We start from the raw sequence: 26291 nt of genomic DNA, 5'->3' as shown, positions 1-26291 counted from the left end.
TTGTGGGAGCTTCTCCTCTACAGTGTATTCACTACCCAGTACCTGGAGTGGGCCTTGTAAAACATGAGTCAGGTCTACTCAAATTTCACCATGGCTTCCTATTCCCAGCAGCTCAGTAAAAGGCAAAGGGCCAAGTCCTTGTGGTGATCCGGGTGATCACGAGGGCTTTGCCTAAGCTGCATCCCTGTTACCTGCCCCCTGCTCTCATGGCTTGACCATTAGCACCTTCTCGCTAGTCCAAGAAGAGTGCACCAAGGCCCCTCCTGCCCCAGGGACTTTCGATTCATTGTTCCCTCTGCTGGGAACGCTCTTCCCCAAGAAACCCGCATTCCTTCAGGTCTCTGCTCAGATATAATCTTATCTGAGAGGCCCATCTGGATTCAAGGCCCATTTCCCTTGCTCACCACCTGCTCACACTCAGCACCCCCAATTTATCACATCACACTTTATTCTTCGCTGCAGCATGAATTGCTGTCTGATAGGATTTATTTATTTATTTATTTATTTATTTATTTATTTATTTATTTTTAATTTATTCATTTATCTATGTACTGTCTGGTTTCCTCCACTAGAATGTAAGCCCCTGAAGATCAGGGACTGTTTTCTCTGCTGTATTCCCAAGGCCTAACTGCTACTCAAATATCTGCTGAGTACATCATTGAATGGAGGGAAACCTCATGGGTGGGGGGCTTATCTATGGCTGCCTTTCTGTTCCTTCCTGGCCCCAGAGTCTGCAGTGGGGAGTTTTGCCAAGTAGCCAAAAATAGTGAAGGTCAAGGGTTTAAACTTCCCTTCCAAGAAAGCCCCAACTCTGCTTAGGCTGATGTCAGAACTAGAGAATGCCCTGCTTGGCTTCTCCATCTCCACCCTCCCCACAAATAACCTGTCTAATTTGACAATATAGCAAACATTTAGACAGCACTTTCATTGGTTTTCACAATGTGCAGGAGGTGGTTAGCAAGTGAGAAAACTGAAGACAGGTAAGCTGGGGTACAAACAGATATGTATGGAGGCCTAATACATCGGGCCCTGTGCTAGGCATGGATCATACAATGATCTTTGGGATAGACAGCTGCCCTTGAAGAGTTGATATCCTGGGGAAAAGACACATAAACAAAGTCAATAAAATGTGGCAATTGATAAGACAGATATGTAGGAGCTGCCATGGGAGGTAGGAGGAGGGGCACATAGCTCCTGGAGGGCTAGGAAGGCTTCCTGGAGGAGACGCTACAGAGCTATTTGGAAGGATGATGGGAGTTAGCCAGACCCAGAGCAGAGTGAGGGGTAGTCTCTGGACTGATAGAAAGAGTGTGAGTTAAGGCCTCTTTTCTAACCCTTGGTCTAATGCTCTTCTCACCCTCTCTTGTTTTGATTCAAAGGAAGAGAATTGAGTCTCATTCAATTCATTTTGTCTGTACCTTCCGCAGGGTTGACATGCAATCAGAGCACCTATGTATTCTCAGAGCCTACCATGCTGCCTGGCGCATAGAAAGAACTCAATAAATGTTGAGTGAAGGAACAATTCCCTGTAGAGATATAGGTCTCTACCCTCTCTTAGGAGTTTCAGCACCAGAGAACTGTTGGTTAAGAGATGTCAAACCCAAGAAAGACCCTGAGGTCATTTGTTTCCAGTAAGTGCATTATGATCGGACTCCACGGGGCAGGGACCCCCCACCGTCCAGGTGGGCCCTGTTGGCCAGTGTCCCACACCAAGGTACATGGAAGTTGGGAGGATGATTGGTGGGTCCCAGAGGCAGTGGATGACAATGCAGCCAGAATTTCGGAAACTAAAGGGTTAACAAAAACCACACCTCCCATGGGCCCCCCAGGGGGAGCCTGATCAAGCAGCCCATTCTGTGGAGTGCCGGCATTGATCTCTCAAGTCTGGCTTCCAGTCTCCAGAAATCTCAGGCAGGCCCCTTCCAGGATTCTGTTTTAAAGGGAAATGCAAATCACCTGGAGGCTGCTTCTTGCTTGGAAGAAGTAAAAATCGATTCTGTTTTCATTAAAGTGATTTTTGGACACTGTCAAAAGCTCTCTCATCTCAGGGCACGAGGTGACAGATAGGCTGCCGGTCTCAATTACATAACCAAGCCAACTGGGTAGCAGCGGGTAGTCTCATCAGGAGCAATACTGCTCCGAGCCCTTCCCAAGCCCAGTTCCCACTCCCTAAGATATCCCAGGGCACCTCATCCCCGCCAGGCCTGGAGCTGGCCCTCAATTGCCCACACCTTGGATTCTTGCTCCCAAAGCTTCCCTCTCGCCTGCTGCCCTCTTCCCCACACGAGCATCACCCCCCAACTCAGGCAGTCCGCCCAATGGTGATGCCAAGCAAAGTCAAAACAAAACTAAGGTAAATCTGCTTTGAAAAAGTCTATGGCATCTAACACATTCCAAAGGTAGATGTGTTGGTCTTATTGAATATTGGGAGTTCTGCATTATCCCTTCCCTCTGTTAAGATAATTGAGGATTTGTTTTATTTATAGCATCAATTATGAGCACGGAAATTAATCCTTTAATGGTGAATTTGGGAGCTCAACTGTCAAGGTGGCCCAAGGGAACCCTAGGTCGGGCATAGGGGTCCTTCCCACCAGCACAGGAGTCTGCAAAGAAAAGCCACCCTCAAGTTCTGGTGGCAGCTGGGCTGTTATTGTTCTATGTGCTTAAAATATTTTTAGAAATTAAATAAATGGGAATAATTGGTGCCAGGAGCTCTCTCCGTGGAGGACACCTGAGTAACTCATCAGCGGGTCCAGGGAAGGCAGGCAGAAGTGGCAACCAGAGCAGGAAGGAAGAGCAAACTGCTTGACTGGGCACGTCAGCCCTCGGCCAGGCAGACAGCTCTGCTCTGCAAAAGAGCTCAAGACAGTCTCCCCAGACTGGAAACAGGAAGTCAGGAAAGGTTTGGGTGGGGAGGGTCTGGAGACAGGAAGAACTAAGAGTCTGCTGGGTGTTGTTGGAAGCAACCAGACAGAACATGGAAAGTGGCAGAACATTGGCCCTTGGTATCGCCACAGACACTTGGGGCTCAAATGCCGGCAAAGAGCAAGCAAAAGACAGGCGTTTTGGATGGCTGAACAAGCCTACAACTAGCCAGTGAATATGCTTGGGACAGAAACCAGCCAGAGGAAAGGAAAGGTTTCCAGAGTCGGGTGGGTAAGACCTCCAATACGGACTGGAAGACTCCAGCAAGGCTGCAGAGCATCCCCTGGGGTGAACCAGACACCAGCTGAAGGCTGCCCTCCTCTCTTACTGGGGCCAGGGCTGGGGCAAACACAAATCTTGCGACCACCCTGGAGAGCAGACAGGAGGGTCTGGAAGGAGACTGAGAACAGTTTTAGAACAATAAATGGTAAAGGAGCCCCAATCACATTGACCCACCCATTTAAAAGTGTTTTGCCAACCACCTGCTCTGTGTAGCCAAGCAGTGAGTCTGGTAATGGTCCAAACTGCAACTCAGGTCAAAGTCAAAGTGGCTCAATCCACCACTGGGTGACACTGGCCAGGGTCGAGAGGAAGAAAAAGTCTGCTTTCCCATTACTTAACTGAGGTGAAGGAAGACACGACTAAAGGCTTCTTTTCTTGCCCATGAGTTTCTCCTCCCTGAGGCCAGACATCCTGATGCATGGGGAAGGGAAGGACCCATAGCGCCCGCAGTGCGGGGAGCCTGCTTCTCCCCACATGGGCATCTGCCCTTCCCCTTTGCCTTACTCTCTGGCAGAGTCCTCTTGCTTCGCCCCTCCCCCATCTCCCAAAAGTTAATGCGAGGCCACGACTGTCCACCTGCTAACACTGGACCTGACCTTGCTCTACAGAGTGAATGCGAAAGGAAGTCAGTGGTCTCCCCAGGGACAGTAAAACTCTGTTCCTGTCTATGAAAGCAGCCATTAATTTCCAAGGCAGAACTTAAACTGGCCAGAATGTAGTGTTTTATTAATAAATTCCCTGTGTGCCTGGTATGGTGCCTATAATGTTCACTGCACTAATGCTTTCTTTCTTGAATAGAGATCTGACTAGAATGGACTACGACACACTGAGGCCATAATAGGAAAAAAAATAACTCCGAAGGTCTGATTTCTACCTATGGGCCCTGATGGTCTGGGAACAAGTGGAGTGGGGAGTGAAAAGAGAAAGGGCACCGAAGACAGCCAAACTGGTATTTGAAACGCAGCACTGCCCCTTAGCAGCTGTGTGACTACAGACATTTACTTAACCTCTCTGAGCCTTGCCTGCTGCATCTTCAAAGTTGGATAGAATTTCTCCTACCTTGCAAGGCTGTTGTGAAGCTTTAAAGAGATAACATACAAAGTGCTCAGCACACGGCTGACACATGATAGACACACAAATGCTGTTAATCGACTAATAAAAAGTAATGGGCAGGTCGGTCCATTGATCTCCTCTGAAACAGTCCCATTTTAACCCTGACACCCATCTGTCTGCCCTATTTTCTCCCTATGACAGTCCTGAGGCCTCACTCTGGTGTCATGAGTCCCACCGAGGGGCACTTGAGGGCACTGGACAGTCAGAGCCACGTCAAAGCACGCCCGTGGCGGTCCTGGCCACAGGAGAGGTCCCCTTCGGGAAAGCAAAGGGGTGGCCAGGTTAGCACAAACGCAGCAAACATGCCTCCTCCTCCTGACGCGTGGCCAGCTCTCTGGCCCATTTTATCCCTAAATATCCCACTGTGCCAGGAAGCCACATCTGCCCCCTGGGCCAAGATAGACAACGTCAAATGACCAGACATTCTTGCCCACTCTGGGTGGAAGCAGGTATGTGAAGACTGTGCGTTACTGGAGAGGGAGAAAGGGGCAGGGTGGCCTCTGTCAGGCGAACAAGAGGTCAAGGGAACGCCCCCATCACATGTGGCCTTCCCAAATGGGCAATGACACCCCTTGCTCTCCCTCTTGCTACTCCCTCCCATGTGGCAGAATGACAAATGTAATCATTTTAAAAGGTCCCGTCACCTGCTCAGTCATTCCCAATAAGCACACGCAGCACTATGGAAAAACCGATACCAGCGCCACAGGGTTTCAGCCAGGAAAAAAAATCGAATCGCTAGGACGCCACCAACCGAATTGTCAAACACCAAATAAAAAGCTTCATGAATTCACCATCAGCAATGTAACGCTTCCTGGTCTAAGTAAATATAGACCCAGCTTATGAATTGGGAAGGGATTTTTGCACTAGCCTCAGTGACTTCCAACAGCAGAAGCAGCAACCCCTAAGAAATCCACGTCTCCATAAAGCTGCCTTCGTTGGCTCTAATCCTGTTAGGGTAGAGGTTGTAATCTCCTTCCTGAGCCCCCTTCCTCTGATGGAAAGCTTTGCATCCCAGCACCATGAATACATTTTGGTGACCTCAGCTAGAGAGGGGACCTCTGGGAGATGGAAGAGACAGAGTCACCCGTGACCTCGCCGAGCACCTCTCCCTCTCTCTCCTGATATTGCTGCTACTGTGTCTGACCACATGATCTATTCAGACCATCTCACAATAGCTCAGGTAGGTCAGATCATTCAATCAACAGAGCCAGGCTGAGAAAGCAAGCCTGCTGCTCCTTCAGTGAGAAAGAATAAATCAGGTGCCCCACTTTGCAGAAAACCCAAGTTCAGAGTCACTCAGAGGAAGTCTGCTCCAAGCTGCTGAACCCTTGAGCATTTGTGGCAGCAGAAAAGAAAAGTAAGGCAAAAGCTGAAACAGCCTGCACATACACTACAGAGAAGAAATACAGGAAGGATCCAAAAAAGCATGTTCTAGGTGTCTTCAGTTAATGGAAATAAGCATCCCCTTACAACACTCACTGAACTTCTCACAGCCTTCTTCCTTCCTACTGCCTTGTCTTCCTCCCCATGGCAGCCCTTACAAGCACAGATGCAGATAAGAAGACAGCAATCACCACTCCCCCCTCCCCCACCACACACACACACAGAATGCATGGCTGAAAAAAGAAATGGTGACAATTTTCCCTGTTTTACAAAACACACACCCCACCCCTAAAAGAAAACTGGGAGCAATCTGTCATCCCCAAACAAATCACTCATGTGCTTTCCTCTTCTGATGAGCAACTTCCCTTGCTCCCACAACTGGGGGGAAGAGGCTCCATCCTCCTCTGCCCAATCCTGATACCATCTAAAGCATCACCATCAATGCAAACTCTGCCCTTCTCCATACCACCAGCACAAACTTACCCCAGTGTGGTCATGGTGACAATGGTGTACCAAAAAGAGGCAGGGATGCTCGTGAACTTGCTGGCAGAGGAGCCCTTCTCAGCATAAAACATCACAGTGGCAAAGATGATGATGGCCATGGTGAGGGAGAAGAGGAGAAAGCCGAGCTCGGAGGCACAGCTCTTCAGGGTGTAGCCCAGGATCCGCAAGCCCTGCGAGTGGCGGGAGAACTTGAAGATCCTGAAGACGCGGAAGACCCGGAGCGTGACGAAGGCGCCGGACACGTCCTCATTGTTGGTCATGACCAGGCCGATGTAATAGGGCATGATGGCCACCACGTCGATGATGCTCATCACGCTGCGGATGAAGCGGTAGCGGCTGGGCGCCGCGAAGAGCCGCAGGAGGTACTCCACCGTGAAGATCATGACGCAGGCGGTGTCCAAGCAAAAGAAGGCCACGGAGTAGCGCTCGCCGCAAGGCAGCTCCTTGCTCCCGGGCACCGTGCCGCAGGGCACCGTCTCCACCACGTTGGTGATGACCGAGACAGCGATGAAGAAGCCAGTCACGTAGTAGAAGACCAAGGCCAGCGTGCTGGTGTGCGGGTTCTCGAAGGCCCGCCACATGGTCTGGCGGAAGCTGAGCGAGGGCATGGACTCCTGGTTGTTCTCCGAGTCGTTGTCGTCCATGAGCCGCTCGGCGTTCTCCCTCTTGCGGTCCTTGTACTCCTCGTAACAGCAGTCTCCAATGATCTCGGGCAGGATGCCGTAGAAAGCCAGCTCGTCATCATAGGCGGAGATGCACTCGTAGCGCGGGTAGTGCAGCTTGCCCGTGCGGTAGAAGTTGAGGACGCAGCGGAACACTTCTGGGTCCCGGTCGAAAAAGTACTCCTTAGTGTCCTCGTTGAAGAAGAACTCCTTCTCCGTGCTGCCCAGCAGCGTGTCCGGGTAGCGCTCCAGCGTGGTCCGCCAGGTCTGGAACCTCCGCCCGCTCACATTGAGGACGATCAGTTCATCCTGCCGCTTGTTCTTGTCCGCCGGGGCCAGGGGCATGGGGCAGTTGGCCACCGGCATCCATCCGATGGCCGCAGCCCGTGCGAAAGGCAGCCAGGCTGCAACTCCGGCCGCCATGGTGACTCCAGCTCTCGGGCGGCCACTGCGCAGCCACTCTGCACACCAGCTTGGAGTTAGTTCAGCGACCCCTGGAGACGGGAGGAGAGAGTGGAGAACCAGTGAGTCCAAGGTGGATTCCCAGGTGGAAAATGAGACACAGGGATGGGTCATTACTAAGTGAAACAAGTCTCCAAGGCAAATTAATGGAACTGAAGTCACGAAAGAGAGGGGATTGTTTTCCCTTCCCTGGCGGGGAGAGCCCCAAGCACCAGGGCAATGCAGCACGTGGGATCACCAGATGTTGCTGACTGCCTGACAAATTGTCAGGTTCCAAGAGGGCTCAGGAGCATTTGGAGGGAAAGCCTCTTTAGCAGAAAGATCTGGGCAGACGTGGGTAATAATCAGCTCTGAAAGGTTATGGCATTATTTACGAATATAAATTGGGAGAGGGTAAATGAGTTCTCATTAAACGAATTTAAAAGTGGGATAAACACGCTAATTTTTATTTCTCTCTTCACCCTCTAGGGTAATCAGGAATGAGGTGTGGATGAGGGAAATCAGGTAAACACATCCTTTCTACTCCTCACTGGTGGGAAGGCTAGGGTTGACCAGGTCTGTAAAATTCTCTGAGATGGCGCATGACCACAGTAAACCCAGGGCTTGGTGAAGCTCTGTCCCCATGTCCCATGGAGAAGGCTGACCCTGGTGGAATGCTACTCTCTGGGACACCTGGCAACCTCACATCTGATCACACCCTCAGAGCCATGATAGAAAGACACAGGAGAGGCTGTAAGGCTAGGGTTCCTCCCCCACCTTGTAAAGGACTCTTGATTCTTGGTTCACCTGTCTTCCATGCATTGTCCCTCTCCCTCCCAGAGGAGGCTGATCCACACTTCTCACCATCTCCAGATTCCTCGCCTCCCATCTCCATCTGCCCACCATCCATAACTCCCTCGGGTTATGTAACAATACTCTTTCCCATGCCAGCCTCTTTCACCTGGCCTCACTCCACCCTCAGAGATTCCTCCAGAGTTGGGCTACCTTGGCACCCTTCACCCACAGCTCTCTCAACCACACTGTGTGTGCACTTTCCATCACCTGCATGGATGGAAGGAACAATGGCCTGGAGAATTATATTTGGTTTTGGGAAACAGATTTACCTTCCCAAATCTGGCTTTTTAAAGACGATAGTGAAATGACTCTGCAGTCCCCAAATGTACACCATCTGTGGGGAGACAGGTGGTGACACAGAAACACACGTAACAGCAACGGGAAATTGTTTGGGGTTGACACACTCATTTTCACAAAGCCTAAACTGATCATGCAGAACCAATCCTGACTCAGAGTTACTTGGACTCTCTGGAATTCCATTGGTTTAAATAAATGAGCCAGAGGTGAATCTTGCCGTGGGATTGGATCGTCACCTTCCCTTGTAAACTTGCTTCCTTCACCTGACCCCCAACTCTTTTGAAGTCTTCCAGATCTTGGCCTCCTCTCACTCCTGGGCCACAGTGGGCTTTCCCACCTGGATGCCTCTGAAACTGGATAGGTTTAAGCCGAGTCTACCTCCTTGCAAAGAGCTGCTCTCTACTGTTTGCTCATGGCATCCCTAACCCCGGGCCTGTTGCCTTGGCCGTCATCCTCAGTGCAACCCAGAGAGTTGCCGAATAGTGAGACAGTAGCTCTACTGCCCTCATTAAGGCCCCACTTCCCCCAGGCGGCCTCTCTACTGCCCTGTTTGTCTCTCATCTCCCCCACCCCAACCCCTGTTTCTCCTCTTCCCAATAAATCCATTCTGCTCAGAGTAATCTCCCTAAAACAAGATTTTCCCACAGTCTACAAAATCAAGTGCAAAATCTTTGGCCCAGTATTCTGGCATTTCTACAAACGGATCCTGGCTTATTCCCGACCGGTGTCCCATGTGCCCAGCCTAGACCACAGACAGGCTCACATGCTTGGGTCGGGGCGGGGGGGGGTCTGTCTGCGGGCACTCTTCATTCTGTTGGGGATACTCCTCCCCTTCACCCAGCCCTCCTCTCAGAATCCCTTCTGCTCCTCGTCCTCTCTGTGATGCACCCCCCTCCCCACGCTAAATTCTCTCCTCCTTTGGGCTGTCAGCGCTTTGTTGGCCCCTCTTCTCTAGTGACAGGACACTTTCCACGTGTCTTATTAATAATCTCGGCCCACAGTAATTGAGCGCTTACTCTGTGCCAGGCACTGCACTGATTGTCTCCTGGGGATCATCTCATGTCATCCTCACGGCAACCCTAGGAAGAAGTCTGAAATTCAACAACCTGCCAGCTGGCAAGGGCCAGAACAGGGATCCCCCCAACCCTAGGTGGTCTGACTCTTACACCACCAGCCCTGAGGCACCGTGCTCCACTGCTTCTCACGGGCTTCCTGCAAGAAGAGTAGCAGCTGATGTTGCTGATGAGAGACAAGCAGGCTCAGTACCACATTCTTACGTGGACCACCTCAATCGACCCCACCTGCAAACCTAGGGCACAGAACGCCCCACCCCCACCTTGCAGATGAGGAAGATGAAGCCTGAGGCAGTATAACTGGCTAAAGGATGTCATAAGTAGGCAGAGAGATTTAAATACAGGCAGTCTCAATGTGGAGTTCAAGGGTACAGCCAGGTCTCTTCCCTGCTTTCCATCCCACCCTAAACTCCTTAAGAATAAAGGCCATGATGCCTTAATTTTTATATAACAACTCAGGAGGCAGCACAGGGCACTGCATCAGTAGATGCCCAACCTCCTGATGGTAGGCGGGAACCCGGATTTTACAGATGTCCTTTGCAGTCCCTTGATTTTACACCACGCCTTGCCTTCCAGGGGTTTTCAAGGGTAGGCTTTTTCTCTCCACACACTCAGTAAACACAGAAGACAGATCTGAATCAAAAGAACCCAGTTTAAGTGCTTCTGACTCACTGTGGCTCTCTGGTGAGTTTTCCCAAGGAGCCAATCTCTGCCTCAGTTTCCCATCCATATGCTAAGGAGTGTATTCTGAGGCTCCTCTGCCGTAAAGGGAGCTTGATTCAGGTGCCACAGGGGACATCAGGAATGACGATGACATTCCTTGTAAATGTCAGCACTCAAAGAACAGAAAAACAGTGCGGGCTGATGAGCTCTTGATTACGGGAACCAAGGAAAGAACTGGGGAGTCTTTCATCCATGGCAGCATGCTGCTGACAGATTTGGGAACACATCCCGTGCATTTTATACCTCTCTTCAAGAAATTTCCCCTTATAATTCCCTATATTTCCTTTAGGTTACTAGGAGAATTTGTAGTCCCTTAACACACACATAGCTAGGTTTTCTAAAGAGCAAGGGAAGTTTGGGGGGCACAAGCCCACAATTTAAACATTGGTCACAAGATAATTCCAATTCAGATTTAGTTAACATTTATTGAGCACTGACCATGCAGTGGGCACTGTTTTAAGCACTTTTATAGCAACAATTAATTCCATGAAAGTCCTATGACATGGACATTTATGCTGACAAGGTTCAAGAAGGGAGCTGAGACTCCTTCAAAGCGACTATGTTCCATGTATAAAGGAGCTGATGATTTTCCAATAGGCCACTGATCAGCTCACTGCCAAATGCCTCTCCTGACCTAGGTGTAGCGAGATACTGATATTTCCATAGAAGAGAGCAAGATGCAGAGTCTCCACTCGCCCCGTCCCCAGGCAGCAGAAAGCATAGGGTCCGGAGGCCCTGCCCTTCTAATTCCACTTCTTTCCTGAACTTGTGAAAGCAAGCTCCTATTCCCCCCTGAGCCTCATAAGAGAGCCCGGGACAAGAAAGTGACTAGGAGACTTTTAGCTCAAATAAGCTTTGATTCTGCTGGATCCAGGACATCAAGTCTGTAGCTCAGGTCTCACTGAAACCTCTTCATGACAGTCGCCCATGCTAAGCAGGAAGTAGAGCATCTGGGTTTGTTGCTGTGGGGATGGAGTTTGTCTGAGCCTCGTTTTAGCAAAGGCAGTTCTGGGAATTCCTGATGAGGTTGGTGCCCAGAAAAGGGCACACAACATGCATCACTCCGAATTCAAGGCAGCCCAAGGCCAGATTCATCCATTGAACCCCTGGCCACCCCCCCTGGAGGGTAAAGGGGGCCAGGCTCCAGATTCTGGGCCCTGGACCTCTGACTCTTAACATTCCTGCCTTATTCCAGAATGGAACTCAGAGAGGCAGGACCTTGAGGGGGTTCCAGTTGCAAAGAGTAAGAGACGACAGAGCCAGGAGGTACCCTGTAGCACCCTGCCTGGGCCACATATACAGCTGTGCACTCCGAGACGACAGTGCCCTTCCACTTCCATTCTCCCAGTGCTGTTTCACCCTGACCCCAGAGCTTCAGTGCCCGGTACCTTCCCCTACCAAGCTGAGCCCCATCACCTTACAGTCTCCACCCCACGCCAGTCTCCTCTTCTCCGACGGCAATGGTATTTTACAAACTGCTTTCAGATGAATATTTGAGAGCTGGGGAAGGAAGAGTAACCTCTTTCCCATCTATCACAAAAGTCTCTGGTTCCAAGGCCAAACCTTCACCCTATGTATTAATCCAGGACAATCTTCCCTGAGAAGGCCAGGCAAGGGCCAGGCTGTCTTCAGAGCTTCAAGCCCTGTTCCCCTAGTAAAAGGTACCAGCAAAGGAGCAATTATCCCACTGCTACTTTCTCTGTCTTGTGTGTGTGTGTATGTGTGTCTGAGTATGGAAGAGGAAGAAAAGTGTCCCACGAGATACTATGCCCAAGGCCACACCAGCCATAGGGTCCACACAAGCCTGCAGGCATGACGCAGCTCAAGCGGGGCTTCTCCAAGGCTCTCACCGCAGCGCTCACCCCCTGACGGGCACCAACACCTCCTGGAGCCGACCTGGGTCTGAATTCCTGCAACAGGCACAACAGTGCGGCCCCATTTCCAGCCAATGGCACTGCACAGGCCTCAAATGCCAAGGTTTTACTAGGACGTGGACGCCTTACAAACGAAAAATCTGAAGCTATTTTTGTTTTTGGCAGAAGAGTTTGACAGTGGGAAAGATAGAGGTGGGGGGAGGATGGGGAAGAGACATTTAAAACAGGTGAGTGCTGAAATGACACAGGCAAAAAAAAAAAAAAATCCTGGAAAAGGGAAACACAGTTCCCCTGCTGTAAAAAAAAGGCATCCCTGTTAAGCAGCTTCTATGGGGGAGGACGAGCGCCAAAAGTGGGCAAAGTGACCAGACAGCCTGTTCTAGGGACTGACACCTAACCTCAGCGCAGGCATAAGGCAACAAAAACATCATGTCACCAAGGTCTGCCCTTCAGTGACCTCGGCAGAGAGCTGGGTGTGGAGAATCTCTGGAAACTCACTTTCCACAATTTTACATTACATGGCTCAGCCCAGAATGGGTCCAGTCTGGAGGAGGGTATAGTCCTGACAACCAAGGGGGCTTTCTCCTGTGCCTGCAAGGTTTGGGTAGACAGGCATGAAACTGACAGGGTGCCAAGCTGGGGATACTTGGGGCACAGGCCTGGGACACACACAGAGATCCTCTTCTCCCACAGTGCCACTGCTAGGCTGGCCAGAGCACTTTTCTGAACTCTTTTTTTTTCCCCCTTCAGCCTCTTCAACAGTAAAAGGGAACAAGCTACTAATCCTTCTTCCTCTGGGGGTCCCTTGTGTACTTGCGTTTTGTTGCGTTCAAATAGAGACAAGGAAAAATAAATACATCCATTTCTGCCAACATTTCCACATAGGGAAAGGTACACATGCTTTGCATTGAATTCATGCACGCCCAGGCCCCCTTTCTACAGATATTAAATATCCAGGTTCCCTTGAAGTAATGGTAAATAAGGCGTAAATTTAACCGTCACTGTACGTTCATGCAAAATGCCATCATGCATCACATAGCAACCAGGTCTAAAAAAGATCGTATTGTACCTAAGATCGCGAGAAAGTTCAGATACCCTCTCCTAAGAAATACAACGGAGCCTTATCTTTGCTGTAAGATTCCAGGTCCGGAACCTCAGCCTGTTGCTGACATATCACGGCTGCCCAGGATAAAAGCAGAACATCTTGGACTCGATTCAAATGTCAACACTAAGCAAGTGCAGGAATTCGGTTGATTCCAGGTAACTTCTCTGCCCAGTCCCTTCCGCGCTTCATCCCCAATGTAAACATCTCGAAAAGTGAGTCTTTCTAACGCCCTTTCCCGGGCCGCGTTGGCTCCCAGTGTCACTCGAAGACCCTTCCCAGAGCTCGCAGGGTGGAAGCGGCGTCGGGCAGGACCAGAGGTGCGGGCCCCCAGCCTCTGGTAGGCACACCGCCGGCTCGCCCGGCTGGAGAACTTTGTGAAGCGCCCCAAACTGCTCCCTGCTTTCACCCTCAGCCATTTCTCTCTTTCTCCCCTTACAAAGAGCGGGGAACCGAGCAAGCCGTCGCCACCTGCAGCCGGATCCCGGGGCGCTGCCTCCGGCACCCCCGAAGGAAGTCAGGCCAATGGAAGGAGGGCAGAGGTTCACACCCCCACCCCCAAACCTCACAGCGCCTCGCTGCCCGGAGGTGGCTCCGTAGCCCGCGGGAACCGACGCCCCCGGGCCGGCTGCCTGCTCTCCCGCAGCGCCGGCCCCACCCCCAATCCTTCCGGCGCCCCAGCGCCCACCCACCCGGGCACGGGAGTGGGAGGGTGCCGCGTGGGCAGCCGGAGCAACAGGCGTGGGAGCAGCGCTCCTCGCACTTCCTGGCTCCAGAAGGCTCGGTCGCGTCCGTCTTACCTTCAGCGAAGCAAGCCCCGGGCCCCGCACCCAGCGCCCCGCGCGCGCGAGGAAGCTGCGGCCGGGAGCCGGGGGCCGCGGAGGCGCCGAGCACCCAGCAGCGCGGGGAAGGGCCCAACCGCCGCCGCTCGCGCGGCTCCTTCTTGCCGGCGAAGTCTAGCTCGCTCCTTCCCTCGCTCGGTCCGTTTGTGCGTCCGTCTGTCCGTGGGGCCCTCTCTCCCCCGTCGCCGCCGCCGTCGTCGCCGCCGCCGCTCCAGCCCCGGCTCGGCAGCGCGTCCCCTCCCCGCCTCACCGCTCGGCTCGCGGGCTCGCGGGCTCGCGGGCTCCCTCGCTCGCGCCCTGCCCCCGCCGCTGCCGGCGCCGCGCGGAGCGGAGCCCGGCGGGCCACGGGCTGCCAGGCGAGGTCCCTCTCCCGAAGGGGGAGGCGGTGGGGGCGCGGCGCGGGCGGGGCGGAGAGGAGAGTCCGGGGGAGGCGGCGAGGCTGCGCCCTCGGCTCCCTGCCTATCCCCCGCGGCCGAGAGGCTCCAGGCCCGGCCCGAGAGCGCCGGGCCGCCAGGCAGCGGAGGGAGAGATGAGGAGGACCCGGAGGCTCGCCGCGGGAGGGTGCCCAGGGCGAGGGCGTGCTAGGGGGAGTGACTCCCCGCGCGAGGGTGTGTATGTGTGTGTGCGTGTGTGTGTGTGTAGAGGGGCGCGCGCGTGAGCGGAGGTGGGGGGCAGGGAGACGAGGCAGAGCCTGGTGCGTCTCCCTGGGCCAGTGGAGGAATCCTAGGGTGTGCCTGGAGGTGGCGGAGTGTGCCGACGCGGGTGTGAGCGCGTGGGCACGGGGGTGAGTGTGGCAAGGTGAGTTCGGCCTGGGGGTGGGGGCGGAGCGGAGAGTAGACGTGAGTGTGAGCTCGTGGGCGTGTGTGCTGGGGACCCGGGGAGAGGTGGCAGGGAGCGCCAGTGTGTGCGCGCGTGGGGTGTGTGTGGACCCAGCTGGGTGTCTGTTTCTCACCGACTGTCCAGGCGGCACCAGCACTAGCTTGCGGCCGAGCCCTGCCACCTGGGGAGGTGGAGCCCGCCACCGCGCCAGCTTCCCGGCTCGCCGCGGCTCTCAACTCGGTGTGCCCCAGCTAGAGAGGTTCAAGGGGTACACACAGTGGCCTTACTCCATGTAAGAGCCGCTCTCCTCCCAGCGGTAGGGATTCGCCCTCCCATCCCTCCACGTGCACCCAGCACACAGACCCGAGAGTCTGGACTTGGGATCGTGAACTCTCTACCTGAGTCCTCCCAGTCCCCTCGGGCCCTCTCGGAAGCCCATGGATCCCCATGGTCCGTTGCCTTGACCCAGGATGGGGGGCTGGCGGTCGGCACGTGCCCAAAGGGTCGGGCGGATGGAGCCCCCTGAGCATCCCGAGAGAGTGGTATACAGCCCAGACTCCAACACTACTGGCCGCGGCGCGCCGAGTGTTCAGTCCCCGCCGACAGTGCCGACCCGCGCGGCTCCAGCTTTCCCCGTGTCCAGAATCCCGAGATCTCGGCCTGGGTGCGCGGAATCCCAGGATCTTGGCCTGGAGCTTCGGAGGCGAGGCGGCTCCGTGCCTCAGCAGGGACCAGAACGCAGGGCTTCAGCGATCACCGTTCTCAGTGTGAGGCGGAGACCGAGGGAAAAGCAAAGTATGCGGTAAAGGGGAGTGTGTGCTTGAAGTGGGCTAGGAAAGAACCTCTGTGAGTCCAAACGGGGTTTCTGGCTTGTGAGAACCCCTAGCCTTGTTCTAGATTCAGAGATAGAGGGCAGTCACTGTGGCCTGAGCCCCTGTGGGTCCCTGGCGGCTCAGAGCCCCTTATTCACCCCTCCTCCTACTCTCCCCAAAGCCCACTTAAGTGTGTCTGTCTGAAAGGTGTACAATTGGCCCTTCAAGAGGTGGGCGTGGGCTCTATTAGCATTTGCCTGGAGTCCCAGAGCGGTGTGGAATTTGCATACTGATTTGCATTCAGTAATAATGATTAACAACAGTGCCACTCCCTGGCAGACAGGGGAAGAATTCAGGGAAGGCCCTGGAATTGCTCCCACCTCCCTCTTCCCTTGCCTCTGGGGAAGAGCTAGTTTTCTCACAACTGCCGACATCAACTGCTCTGACCCCTGGGAATTCCTCAGACTGTGGGTGGGCAGGTCCAGGGAGGGACAATTTTCTTCAGCTCTTCCACCCCAAGTCCAAATTAGGAGAGTTAAAACCCAATACTTCATTTCTGCCCAGGATTGAACTTCTGTGCATTCCCATCTGTGTTTTGCATCTTTCGGGTAGCTCAGGGGCTGGGTCTGCCACCAAAGCTTGGAGGTTTCTGGGAACAGTTAGCTGGAACCATCCTTCCCTCTCCCAAGTATACTGATGGGACAACTGTGCTCTCCTGTGCCTGATCAGACCTGTTTGAAGACCAGACATTAATTCAGACCAACCCACTCCCCACCCCCCCATCTCCCACCACCAAACACACACCTGGCCCCATTCCTCCCAGGCTCACATCTCATCATTTAAATGAAGTAGCTGTAGGCTGTACTCTCCCTTCTGTTGAGAAGATCTAGAGAGAAATATGAAAGACTTGAATTTCTAGTCCAGGCCAGTGTGGTTTTTATTTACCAGCCCTTCTCATAACCAGGTGACCTGGAAAATAAGAGAGAGAGCAAGTGATGGGTAGAAGGGAGGCCCCCTTGACCCCAGCAGCGGAAGGAGCCACTTGCCTAGAGATGCTCTCCCACTGGCTCTCCATTGCATCTTTCCAACACTGCCTGGCCTTGCCTTTCCCCTCTCTGCCTCTGGCCTGGCCTGGCCGGGATTCTCACTTGCTTTTCCCCCATGACACGGCCGCTTTTCCTTTAACTCTCAGCTTCTATTTAAAAAGCTAATTTGGGAGCTTGTCGATGCTCCCAATTCAGATATTTTAAATAGGAACTGAAAGTTAGGAGGTGCCAGGGCACTAGAATTCCTTCCCTTGCCACCAGCACAGCTAAGGCATTAGTTCAGTCAGTCCAGTGGCCCTGGCTGCGCTTGTGCGCACACGTGCGTGCGTGCGTGTGTGCGTGCGTGCGTGTGTGTCTGAGAGAGAGAGAAAGTGTGCACGTGAGCTCAGGGTGTATTTCAGGCTATCTTTTCTATTTAAAGACTGTGTTCTATGGATGACTGTGCTCTGTGTGTGTGTGTGTCCTTTCCAAGCTGTGCACACATGAGGATTCTTCTTTAGTCCCCTGGCTCTGGACGCTATTTGCCAAACTTGTCACCGTGTGGACTGTGGAGGTAGGAGGCAGCCCAGCTCCAAGTCCTACAGCCTCCAAGTTTGCTGACATGAGGGGCTGGTGTGTCTGAGCAAGCATCTCCTAGGGCTGCTCTGCTGGGGCTCCCTCTTAGAAGCTGTGCCTCAGTGTCCATCAGGATTGCTCACCACCTCACTGCTTGTGGCTGGCCTACTCCAACAGTTGGCCTCATGAAGAGGCAGGAATTTGGAAGTGGGACCACACCTCTGAGGGTTGCCAGCTTTCTGCACTCAGGGTGTTGTGTATCTTGGAGGTAAAAAACAGACTTTTAAGTTGGATTTGAACCTGCCACCACTATTTACTAGCTGTGTGATCTTGGGGAAGCTACTTAACCTCTCTGTGCCGTGATTCCTTCATCTCTGAAATAGCAATGAATAGTACTACCTACCTTATAGGGTCTTGTGAAGATAAATAATTATCACAGGTGAAGCACTTAGAACAGTGCCCAGAACATAGGAGGTACAATAGAATCGTTGGTCGTCGTCGTTCAAGGCAGGAGTGATATGAGCATGAAGCATGAGGAAATCTACCTGGAGAGGACAGTGGATCTGCTGGGTTGTATGCACAGACACAGGCAGACACACACCTCCATGCATCTAACAATAAAAATGCCAGGCCACAATGGGTCAAGTTCACCTTGAAGAGGTGGTTGATTCCCTAAATCCCAAGAGAGAGAGACTGATGATGAAGGAATAGAGGAAGAGCCACAGGAATGGGGATAAGGAAGGGGCTGGACCATGTCAGAAGCCCATGGGGCATTTCCACGGGCATCAGTTTTATGCTGGAGGAGTAAGTAAGGACCCTAGATACCCATGTGGCCTCCACCTCTCTTTTTTCCCTAACTATGTAAATCAAAGCTTTATGAAAGTAGAGCTGCAGTGAGGGGCTCAGTAGGGGTGGCCCCTCATTCTCACCGAGTCTCCCCTGGGCTTGAGGTCCTCTCGCTTTGACCCTGCCACTGCCTCCTACCCTTATTCCCACAGCTGGGCATATGAGCCCTTACTCAGCGGCCATCAGAGTTCATTTTGTCTCAGTCTCTAAGCAGCTCATCAGGGTACCAAGAGGTTAAGTGGCTTCCCCAAGTCCCACACCTAGGGATTCAGGAAGCCACTAACAGGACAGGGAACTCTAAAGGACCCAGCATGGGAAGGCTGTCCAAGGGATCCAAAGCAACATTGCAAGTCCTTGGTTTGTATGAGGCTTAATATACCAGTCTTAAGTTGAGGAGCTGCCATATCTTGGACTCCTTGCTAGGTCTCCAGTAATCTTGTACCGTGGATATCACCACCATGTTATAGATGGGAAAACTGAAGATGTTTGATGCCTCCCAGGCTGCACACCTACAGTGAAGCTCTGAACCCTCCCCCTTGCCACTCCCCAGGGGCTGCTGGGTTTTTGCTCTTCTGAGAGTAGAGTGACCCCCCTCAGTCAGATAGCGGGTCTGCCCTAAGAGGATGCCCTCAGCTTGGCTCTGTCTCAGAAGGCCAGGGGTTCACTTATGGGGATGAGCCCAGATTGTCCAGCATGGCCAAGCCAGGAGGTACCGTCCAACACTGGGGGCCCTGATGGCTGAGCTCCCACAACCATTCGTTCTTCCTGAGGGAGCGGAGGGACACTCACTTCCTGCAGCACTAACCCCATTATGGGGCCAGCAGTTGCCTGAGTGGTCATCATATCAGTGCTGAGACCAGTATTGGCAAATGAGAAGTTATCAGAGTTGGCTCCCGAAAGTCAGTCCTTCCAGGAGATCTGTTCCAACTCAGGCAGACCCTGGGGTGGGGGTGGGGCTGTGATATGTATGTAGCCCTGCCAGGGTGGGGGCTGGGGAGGCTTCTGCTCAACAGGACCTCCCTGAGTGAGACACTAGGCAGAGGAAGAGGAGGGGAGGGGAAAAGGAAAGCAAATATGAGAAGAAGAACCAGGCACTGGAAGGAAAAAAAATACTACTCATCTGTTCAGTTTCTGGTAGTGACAGTTTGGAGGAGGTTTGGTAGAGGCTGAAGGTGCAGACCATAGCCAACCACCTACTGCGTGTCTCCATCCTTGCACACGGGCATCCCTCTGCTTCATCTCACCACTCCCCTTCAACCTTCTGCAAAAGATCATTCCCTCTAAAAAACCCTGTTCTGATCATGTCGTCTCCTGCATTTCCTTTCTGGTCTTACCTTCTTCCACTGACACACATTATTCTTTTCAGCTTGCAGACCTTTTCTCTGCTACTTGACCAAATTATGTTTTTTTCACACCTTCGTGCCTTTGTACATACTGCACTATCTTCCAGAAATGGCCTCCACCACTTCCCATTTCCTTCTGTCTTCCTAGCAAACTTCCATTCAACACCAGACCTTCAATACCCAGCCCAAAAGTCACGTAAGACATATTGGTAAGTTTCAGCGCCACACCTCAAGAGGGACTAGCCACTCCCTACTTGGGCCCCCATATTACAGGGTCCTTCCTGTAAATATAGTTCTTATTACCTTATTACCTTAGTTGTCTGTATGGTGGCCTCCTTCTCTGGCTTTAAGCTGTTTAAGGAAGGACCACATCGTAGCCACCTCTGACTCTGCCAGCTCAGTGCTTGGCACATTGTAGATGCTCAACAGCTTTGCACTAGGAATTTATTCTTTCGTTCTCATGGCTCCCTTGATTGTGCGTAACTGAGAATATGCAATACATTTGTCAACTGGTCAGACTTCAGGTCCTACCTGATTGAGCGTAAGCACTGTCATGAGGACAGAGAGAAAGGATGAGGTGTTCAGTTTTTGGCTGATCCTAAATGAAAAGAGCCCCAAAGCCCCCCTCTTCCAGCCTTTTTGGATCTACAAAGAGAACCTCAGTCAATGCTGCCTGCAGAGACCTGGCCAGTGTTCTGCTCTTGAACCAGATTGGTTTTTAGGGAACTCTTTTCTTTCCTTTCTGGCAGAATGTCAATCACTTCCCCAGAATATCCCCTCCATGGAAATAGCCAGGATGTGGTCACTTGGAAATATACCTGGGTTGCCTGCAGCTCTGACTATGCTTGACATAAAACCCAGTGAAGGGCCTGTCAAAAAAAACCCATTAGCCAAAACCTTGCCTTGACACAAAGAAATGACAAGACCAAAGCTCGCTGGACTTGAAGTATAAAAATTGTGTGTAAACCACATCAGGAAACCTAGGACAGTAGAGGCTGAGTGGTGAGGACATGGACTCGGGATACACCTGGCTTCAAATCTTGACTTTAATTTACAAGCTGTGTGACCTTGGGCAAGCTCCTCTACTTCTCTGATTCTCAGTTATCTCAACTGTAAAATGGATCATAGTGGTGGTCTTGACTCATAGGGTTCATGAGGAATGAATTAGATAATGCATATAACATGTTTCATATGCAATTATAAATAAAAATATTGGCTGTTATTATTACTTTGTAACTGAATTTACAAATGCTTGAAACTAGTTCTTTTAAGTCTAAGACACAGCTCTCTATAGTGCTTGTCTGTGAAGAAATTCATACAGATCACTCAAGGTCTTTGCATGTGGTTATTCTTTTTATTTTATTTTTATTTTTTTAGGGGAGGAGGTAATTAGATTTGTTTATTTATTTATTCTTTAAGTGGAGTTACTGGGGATTGAACCCAGGACCTTGTGCATGCTAGGCAGGCACTCTACCACTGAGCTGTCCCCTCCCTATCCCATCCCATGTGGTTATACCAAGACTTTGGGAAATGTGTGAGGTCAGAGGAGACTGCTTGTAGACACCTTTTTCTATGGGCTCCTCTCTCTCATTCTGTGACACCCCATTTCTGCAGCCTTGAGCTTCAAGTGCCTATTTTTCTCCATTCCCTCATCAGCAAGAACTGATAAATCGTTTAAACCAATATGTAAGTGACGATCCTGTCCAGAGATACAGTATTCACATTTTAATAGGATAATAAAAGCCAAGGCAATGAAATAGGGTGGGTGGGATTTCAGGCATTTATCAGAGTAATGGGGGAAGTTTTGGGGGACAGGAGGCTTTTCCCAACTCCACAGAGTCACTGTCCACTTATAAAACCAGCCCCATTGACACAACGATAAGCAACAGCGTGGGCTATTTCTAAATTTTGCAGCTAGAAAATAAAAATCTCCAGCCGTTGCAAAAGTGTTCTGATGAGATGATCTGTATACCAGTTTTTTATACCAACCTCCTCTTGGTAAACAGACACAGCTCATTCTGCCTATCTATGACACCATACTCAAGTTCATTTTTTCTTCAGAGATCAAGGCTGGGGTTCAGTGTTTCTGCCTTTGTGGGAGACCCAGCTGCAAAGTTGTTAATTGCTTTGGTGAGTCAACAGGTAAACAAACAGTCAAGCTACTGTCCCCATACGGCAAGGTCGTAAGAGGTTTCTGGACTTCCCTGCAAAGCCTGTTAAAGTAGAACCCTCATCACCCTTAAACAAATTCTTACGGAAACTTTCAAACACGTACAAAAGAAGAGAGAATTGTATAATACACCCACCATGAACTCACCACTGAGCTTTGATAGTTACCAGCTCAAGGCCAATCATGTCTTACTTGGACCCGTACTCATCACAACTCCCCAATAATTTTGAAGCAAGTTATAGATATCATATAATTTGACCTGTAAATGTATCAGTCATTGTACCCTCTTACAGCTATCAAAATCCATCTCCCCAGAGGAGGAAATCTCTTTCTACCAACCCGCATGATGCTAAGGACGTTTGGCCAGTACTTACGTCTCTGCCCGAGGGGTAGTCCTTGGGTTAGGCAAGCTCAAGGGCTTACTGAATTCTTTCCATACTCTGTCCTGCTCCTTGGGGAGGAAGGAGCATGCATAAAATGCCATGCAGGGGTGCCTCTGTGTGCCAGCTTTTTGGTGTCAGCAGGGCTGCTGCCCAGTAACTGAAATGAGACCCAAACTGAGAGGCAAAAATCGTAGTCATGAATCCCTGTTGGACTTAGCATTTTTCACATGCATTATTGCATTTCACTCTCACCAATTTTTATTTTACTCCCATCTTACAGACAAGAAAACTAAGGCCTAAGGTCACACAGCTAGTGAGTACCTGTGGCAGAAACTGACTGGGTGCTAATCCAGCTCAGTTCCTCTTTTTCATGGGCATTTACATTTCCCAGGATCCCTTGCAGTTAGGCTTGGCCATGTGACTAAATTCTGGCCAAGGTAGTTTTAAGCTAGTTCCATAAAAGACATAGAGCAATCCTACATGCTCTCTTTCTTTCTCCATACACTGGCTGAAAGGAGAGAATTTCAAAGACCTAGAGGAGAGTGAAGCCACAAGAAGGAAGGATCTTGGGTCCCTGGGTGGCTATGTGGAGCAGAGACCCTTCCTAACTTGAAGTGGTCTATGAAATGATTGAAAAAAAAAAACTTTTATTATGTTAAGCCTCTGGAATTTGACTATGTATGTTAAACGAGTAAGCCTACCCTGACCAATATAGTAGCACAGATAAGATTTAAACCCTAAGTCTGACTATACCAATGTTCAAGGTCCTGGCCTCTAGCATACTGCCTCCAGGCACAAGAAATAAGAATCACCTACAAGAATCTCCTACATGCTCAGTAGGACTGTCTCTGAGGATCTCACATCTTAGATTTGTGCCAGTATGGTAGCCACTAACCATTTGGGGCTATTTAAATTAAAACTAAAATTAATTTAAATTTAAAAATCTGTTTTTTAATTGTACTAGTCACATTTCAAGTGCACAATAGCCACATGTGACTCATGGCTACCACATTGGAGGTAAGATGGAGAAGATTTCCATCATCACAGAAAGTTCTATTGGACAGGTCTTAGACAGATCCAGCTTTCTCAATGTACCTCTCCCCAGATCCCCACGGGAAAGCTAGAGGTGCTGCTCATGAGAGGACAGAGGATGGTCTAGCCAGCAATCAGGGTTCCTCAGGCATGACAGGCCTCTCCCTTCACCCAGACCTAGGGTTTTTTGCTCCTGCCTCCCCGAGTTAACCTTCCTGCTATAATCTGTGACCCTCCTGTATTCACTGGTAACATGCTTTCCTATGACTTCCTCAAACAGAATGAGCCCTGTTTGTCTCACTGGACTGTGTCTTCTGAGAGCAGGGGCAGCATCTCATTCTCACTCCAGTATCCATGCAGGTGCTGAGCAGTGGATGCCAAGAGACTGGGTGGGGACCAGGGATATGCTTCTTGGCCTAAGCTGAGGATAGGCAAGGAGTTTTCCAAAAATGGAAGCCTAATCAAGGAGTCCAGTAAGTACTTCAATCCGTCTTCCACAGCAGCCAGAGTGATCTTTTCACGAGTCCAAACATGTTGCCCTTTGGTTGAAATCCTTCTCAGAATCCCCATTGCCCTTTGAATTAAGTAGGCACACCGTAACATCTCTTATGTTCTCATCAAATCCTCATCTTCTGCTTTTCCACTGTGGTCCTAGGCCCCTTGCACCTGTATTCCTGCCGTATTAGAAGCACTGCAGCTCTCTAAACCCCCAGCTCTTCTTTCACCTGAGTGTTTGTTCAGGCTGTTCCTCCTGCGGGAAATCTCTCCTGCTTCCACACCTCTGCTTAGCTATGCCTACATGTAGGGCTAGGCCTGGAAATGCTTCTCCTTGGAGGTCTTACCTGCCCCGCAGCTTGGGACAGTCTTCCGCTGTCTCTCTCTCTCGGCCCTCCAACCAGCTATAGAACCTCCCACACTTTCAAGTCTTCCCTGGAGAACAGGAAGGAGATGCTTTCAGTCACTTTAGGAATCAAAAGACTGTCTTGCAGAGGTTTTTCCCAAGAGACTGACCCTTATACATCCCTCTAAATTATGTCTCGGTCCCTCCTCCCTTCAAAACACACACACACACACACACACACACACACACACACAGGTTTTCCATCCATTTAATTCCTCTACAGAGTCACCAGGGAGGCAAGTGGAGCCTTATAAATCTCCCACAAGCTGCAATGCCCAGAGACCTCTGCTCCTTGACCCCAACCAACAGCTCAGAACAAATGCCTCTAAATCCATGGAACGTGCCCTGCCTCTCCCCTATCTGCCATGCTCTGGAAGGGGACCCTGATATACTGAGTAGGGTGTGGCGGTTACAATCCAAGCTGGTGCCAAGATGCACGGTGGGTCTTCCCTTCACTGGGTTATTTTTATGGGCATTAGAACAGATAGAAGCAGTGGACTCCAACTCCTGAGACATCACGATAAATCGCCATGGCGGCTCTTCTACGGCTCATAACTAGTAAATCAAATCTATTGAACAATACATTTACTGCAAATTTAAGAAGTCGTTCTTCCATTTTTTAAGTGTATGTGTTAAATCATGCCCAGAGTCATAAAGCATGGAGACAGCCGGGCTCAGTGTGAAAAAAAAAATCACACATGCTTTAAAAAGTCAGAAGATTGTCCTTTCTTGACAAGAGAGTGAATACCCTTTCTTCCTCAGACCCTCCTCCCATCCAGACCAACCGGAATTCCCATAGTGGTAAGCTTTCAACATTCTAAGCAACATCTAAGTCAGTTTTGCAAATACAGGCTCAGTGTTAGCTGGCTCTCTTTGCTACAGATTCCTGAAGTGGACGAAAAGGGAAACACAGGACAGCCTTCTCAGTGGGTTACAGTGCTGCTTACAGCTGTGGGATGGTGAAGAGGGATGTGAGGGAGTACGAGTTACAGGTTTTCCCTGGGAAATTCCTTTTACTTCCCATCTCATCCAACTCAAATGCTAATCAGTTGAACTGAAGTCCCAACTCCAGGTTCAGTTTTGACCAGGACAGGTGAATGTGCATTGTCTTATCTGTATTCTCATCCCACCTACGTATTAACAGGGGAGCCCTAGCCCAGAGCCTGGCATTCAATAGACATTTTAATTCAACTGATAGGTCTTCATCGACTAATGTTAGTTCAACAAACACTTATTAAACCATTCATTCCTTTAACACGTACTTATTGAACATCCACTCATTATCATCCGGGCACATGGAGGTGAGAAAGATAAGACACAGACCTTGCCTTCCCAGAGCTCCCGGTTTAAAGAGAAAGACAGGTAGTGGGCATGAGCGCTGCACTCACGTGTAGGCTTACTAACCTCACTGGGGGGTCAGTGAGGTGTGAAGAGGAGCTAACTTTACAAATTCTCAGTCTCATGAGAAAGATCTATGATTATTCTCATTTCTCAGATGAAGAATTGGAGGTGAGCATCACAGAGCTGCCTAGTGACAGAGCTAGGACATGTGACAGCAGTGTGCACAAAGAGCTAGGGGAGCATGGGGGTGGTGCTTGGTCCAGCCCAAGAGGTCAGGAAAGATGCTCTGGAGGAGACGACATCTGAGCTGAGTCTGGAAAGAGGACAAGGAATCAGCCCAACAGCGAAGAAGCAGCAGCAAACAGCAAGCGGAAAAGACGCCAGGCTACAAAGAGCTCAGATGTGCCTGGAATGTGAGGCTAGGGGCAGGACAAAGCAGGGCCTGAGGCTGGAAAGCTAAGCCAAGGAGATGGATTCTATCCTGCAGGCCACCGGGAGCCAGCGAAGGGCTCCAGGCAGAGGCACGGTGCAGTCAGATCTCTGTTAGAAAAACCCACTCTGGCCCAGCAGTGTGGAGGAGAGATTTGAGGAGGACCAGATGGGAAGCAGGGGGGCCAATTAGCAGGCTGTTGCAGGATTCCAGGGGAGCGATGCTGAGGGTGTCGGCTAGGGCAGCGGTGGATGGACAGAGAGGAGGGTGCATGAGAGAAATATGTTGGAGGTAAGTATTATCAAGACTCTGATTGGTTGGATGTAGAGCAGCAAAACGGGGTCCCAGAACAGGCTGTGCTGCCTGAGCAGAGGACCATGCCAGTCTGGGGCGGGGGGCTGCAAAGCAGAACCGGCTGGGGGTGTGGGGGCAGCCCTTCCTGGAGGGGGGATGGGTCAGAGTTCTCTCTCAGGGTCCTTTCCAGACAGAGCTGTCTGTGCTGGAGGAATCTGTCAGCTGGGGACATTCAAGACCTTC

At 51.1% G+C, this 26291-nt stretch overlaps 1 protein-coding gene across 1 annotated transcript in view; it reads right to left on the bottom strand.

The window, feature by feature from the left end:
• KCND3 (potassium voltage-gated channel subfamily D member 3) overlaps positions 1-14183 on the bottom strand; it is a 198583-nt gene extending 184400 nt beyond the window's left edge. Inside the window, exons 1-2 of the mRNA XM_072968009.1 lie at positions 14035-14183; positions 6187-7363 (exon numbers count right to left, since the gene is read on the bottom strand). Of these exons, the coding sequence (XP_072824110.1) occupies positions 6187-7292 (1106 nt within the window). The 5' untranslated portion in view covers positions 7293-7363; positions 14035-14183. The remainder of the gene's footprint in view (positions 1-6186; positions 7364-14034) is intronic.
• Positions 14184-26291: the final 12108 nt, after the last annotated feature.

The sequence above is a fragment of the Vicugna pacos genome, chromosome 9, assembly GCF_048564905.1.
Source record: "Vicugna pacos chromosome 9, VicPac4, whole genome shotgun sequence".
Lineage (NCBI taxonomy): Eukaryota > Metazoa > Chordata > Mammalia > Artiodactyla > Camelidae > Vicugna > Vicugna pacos.
This window is presented reverse-complemented; position numbering and strand designations above follow the sequence as displayed.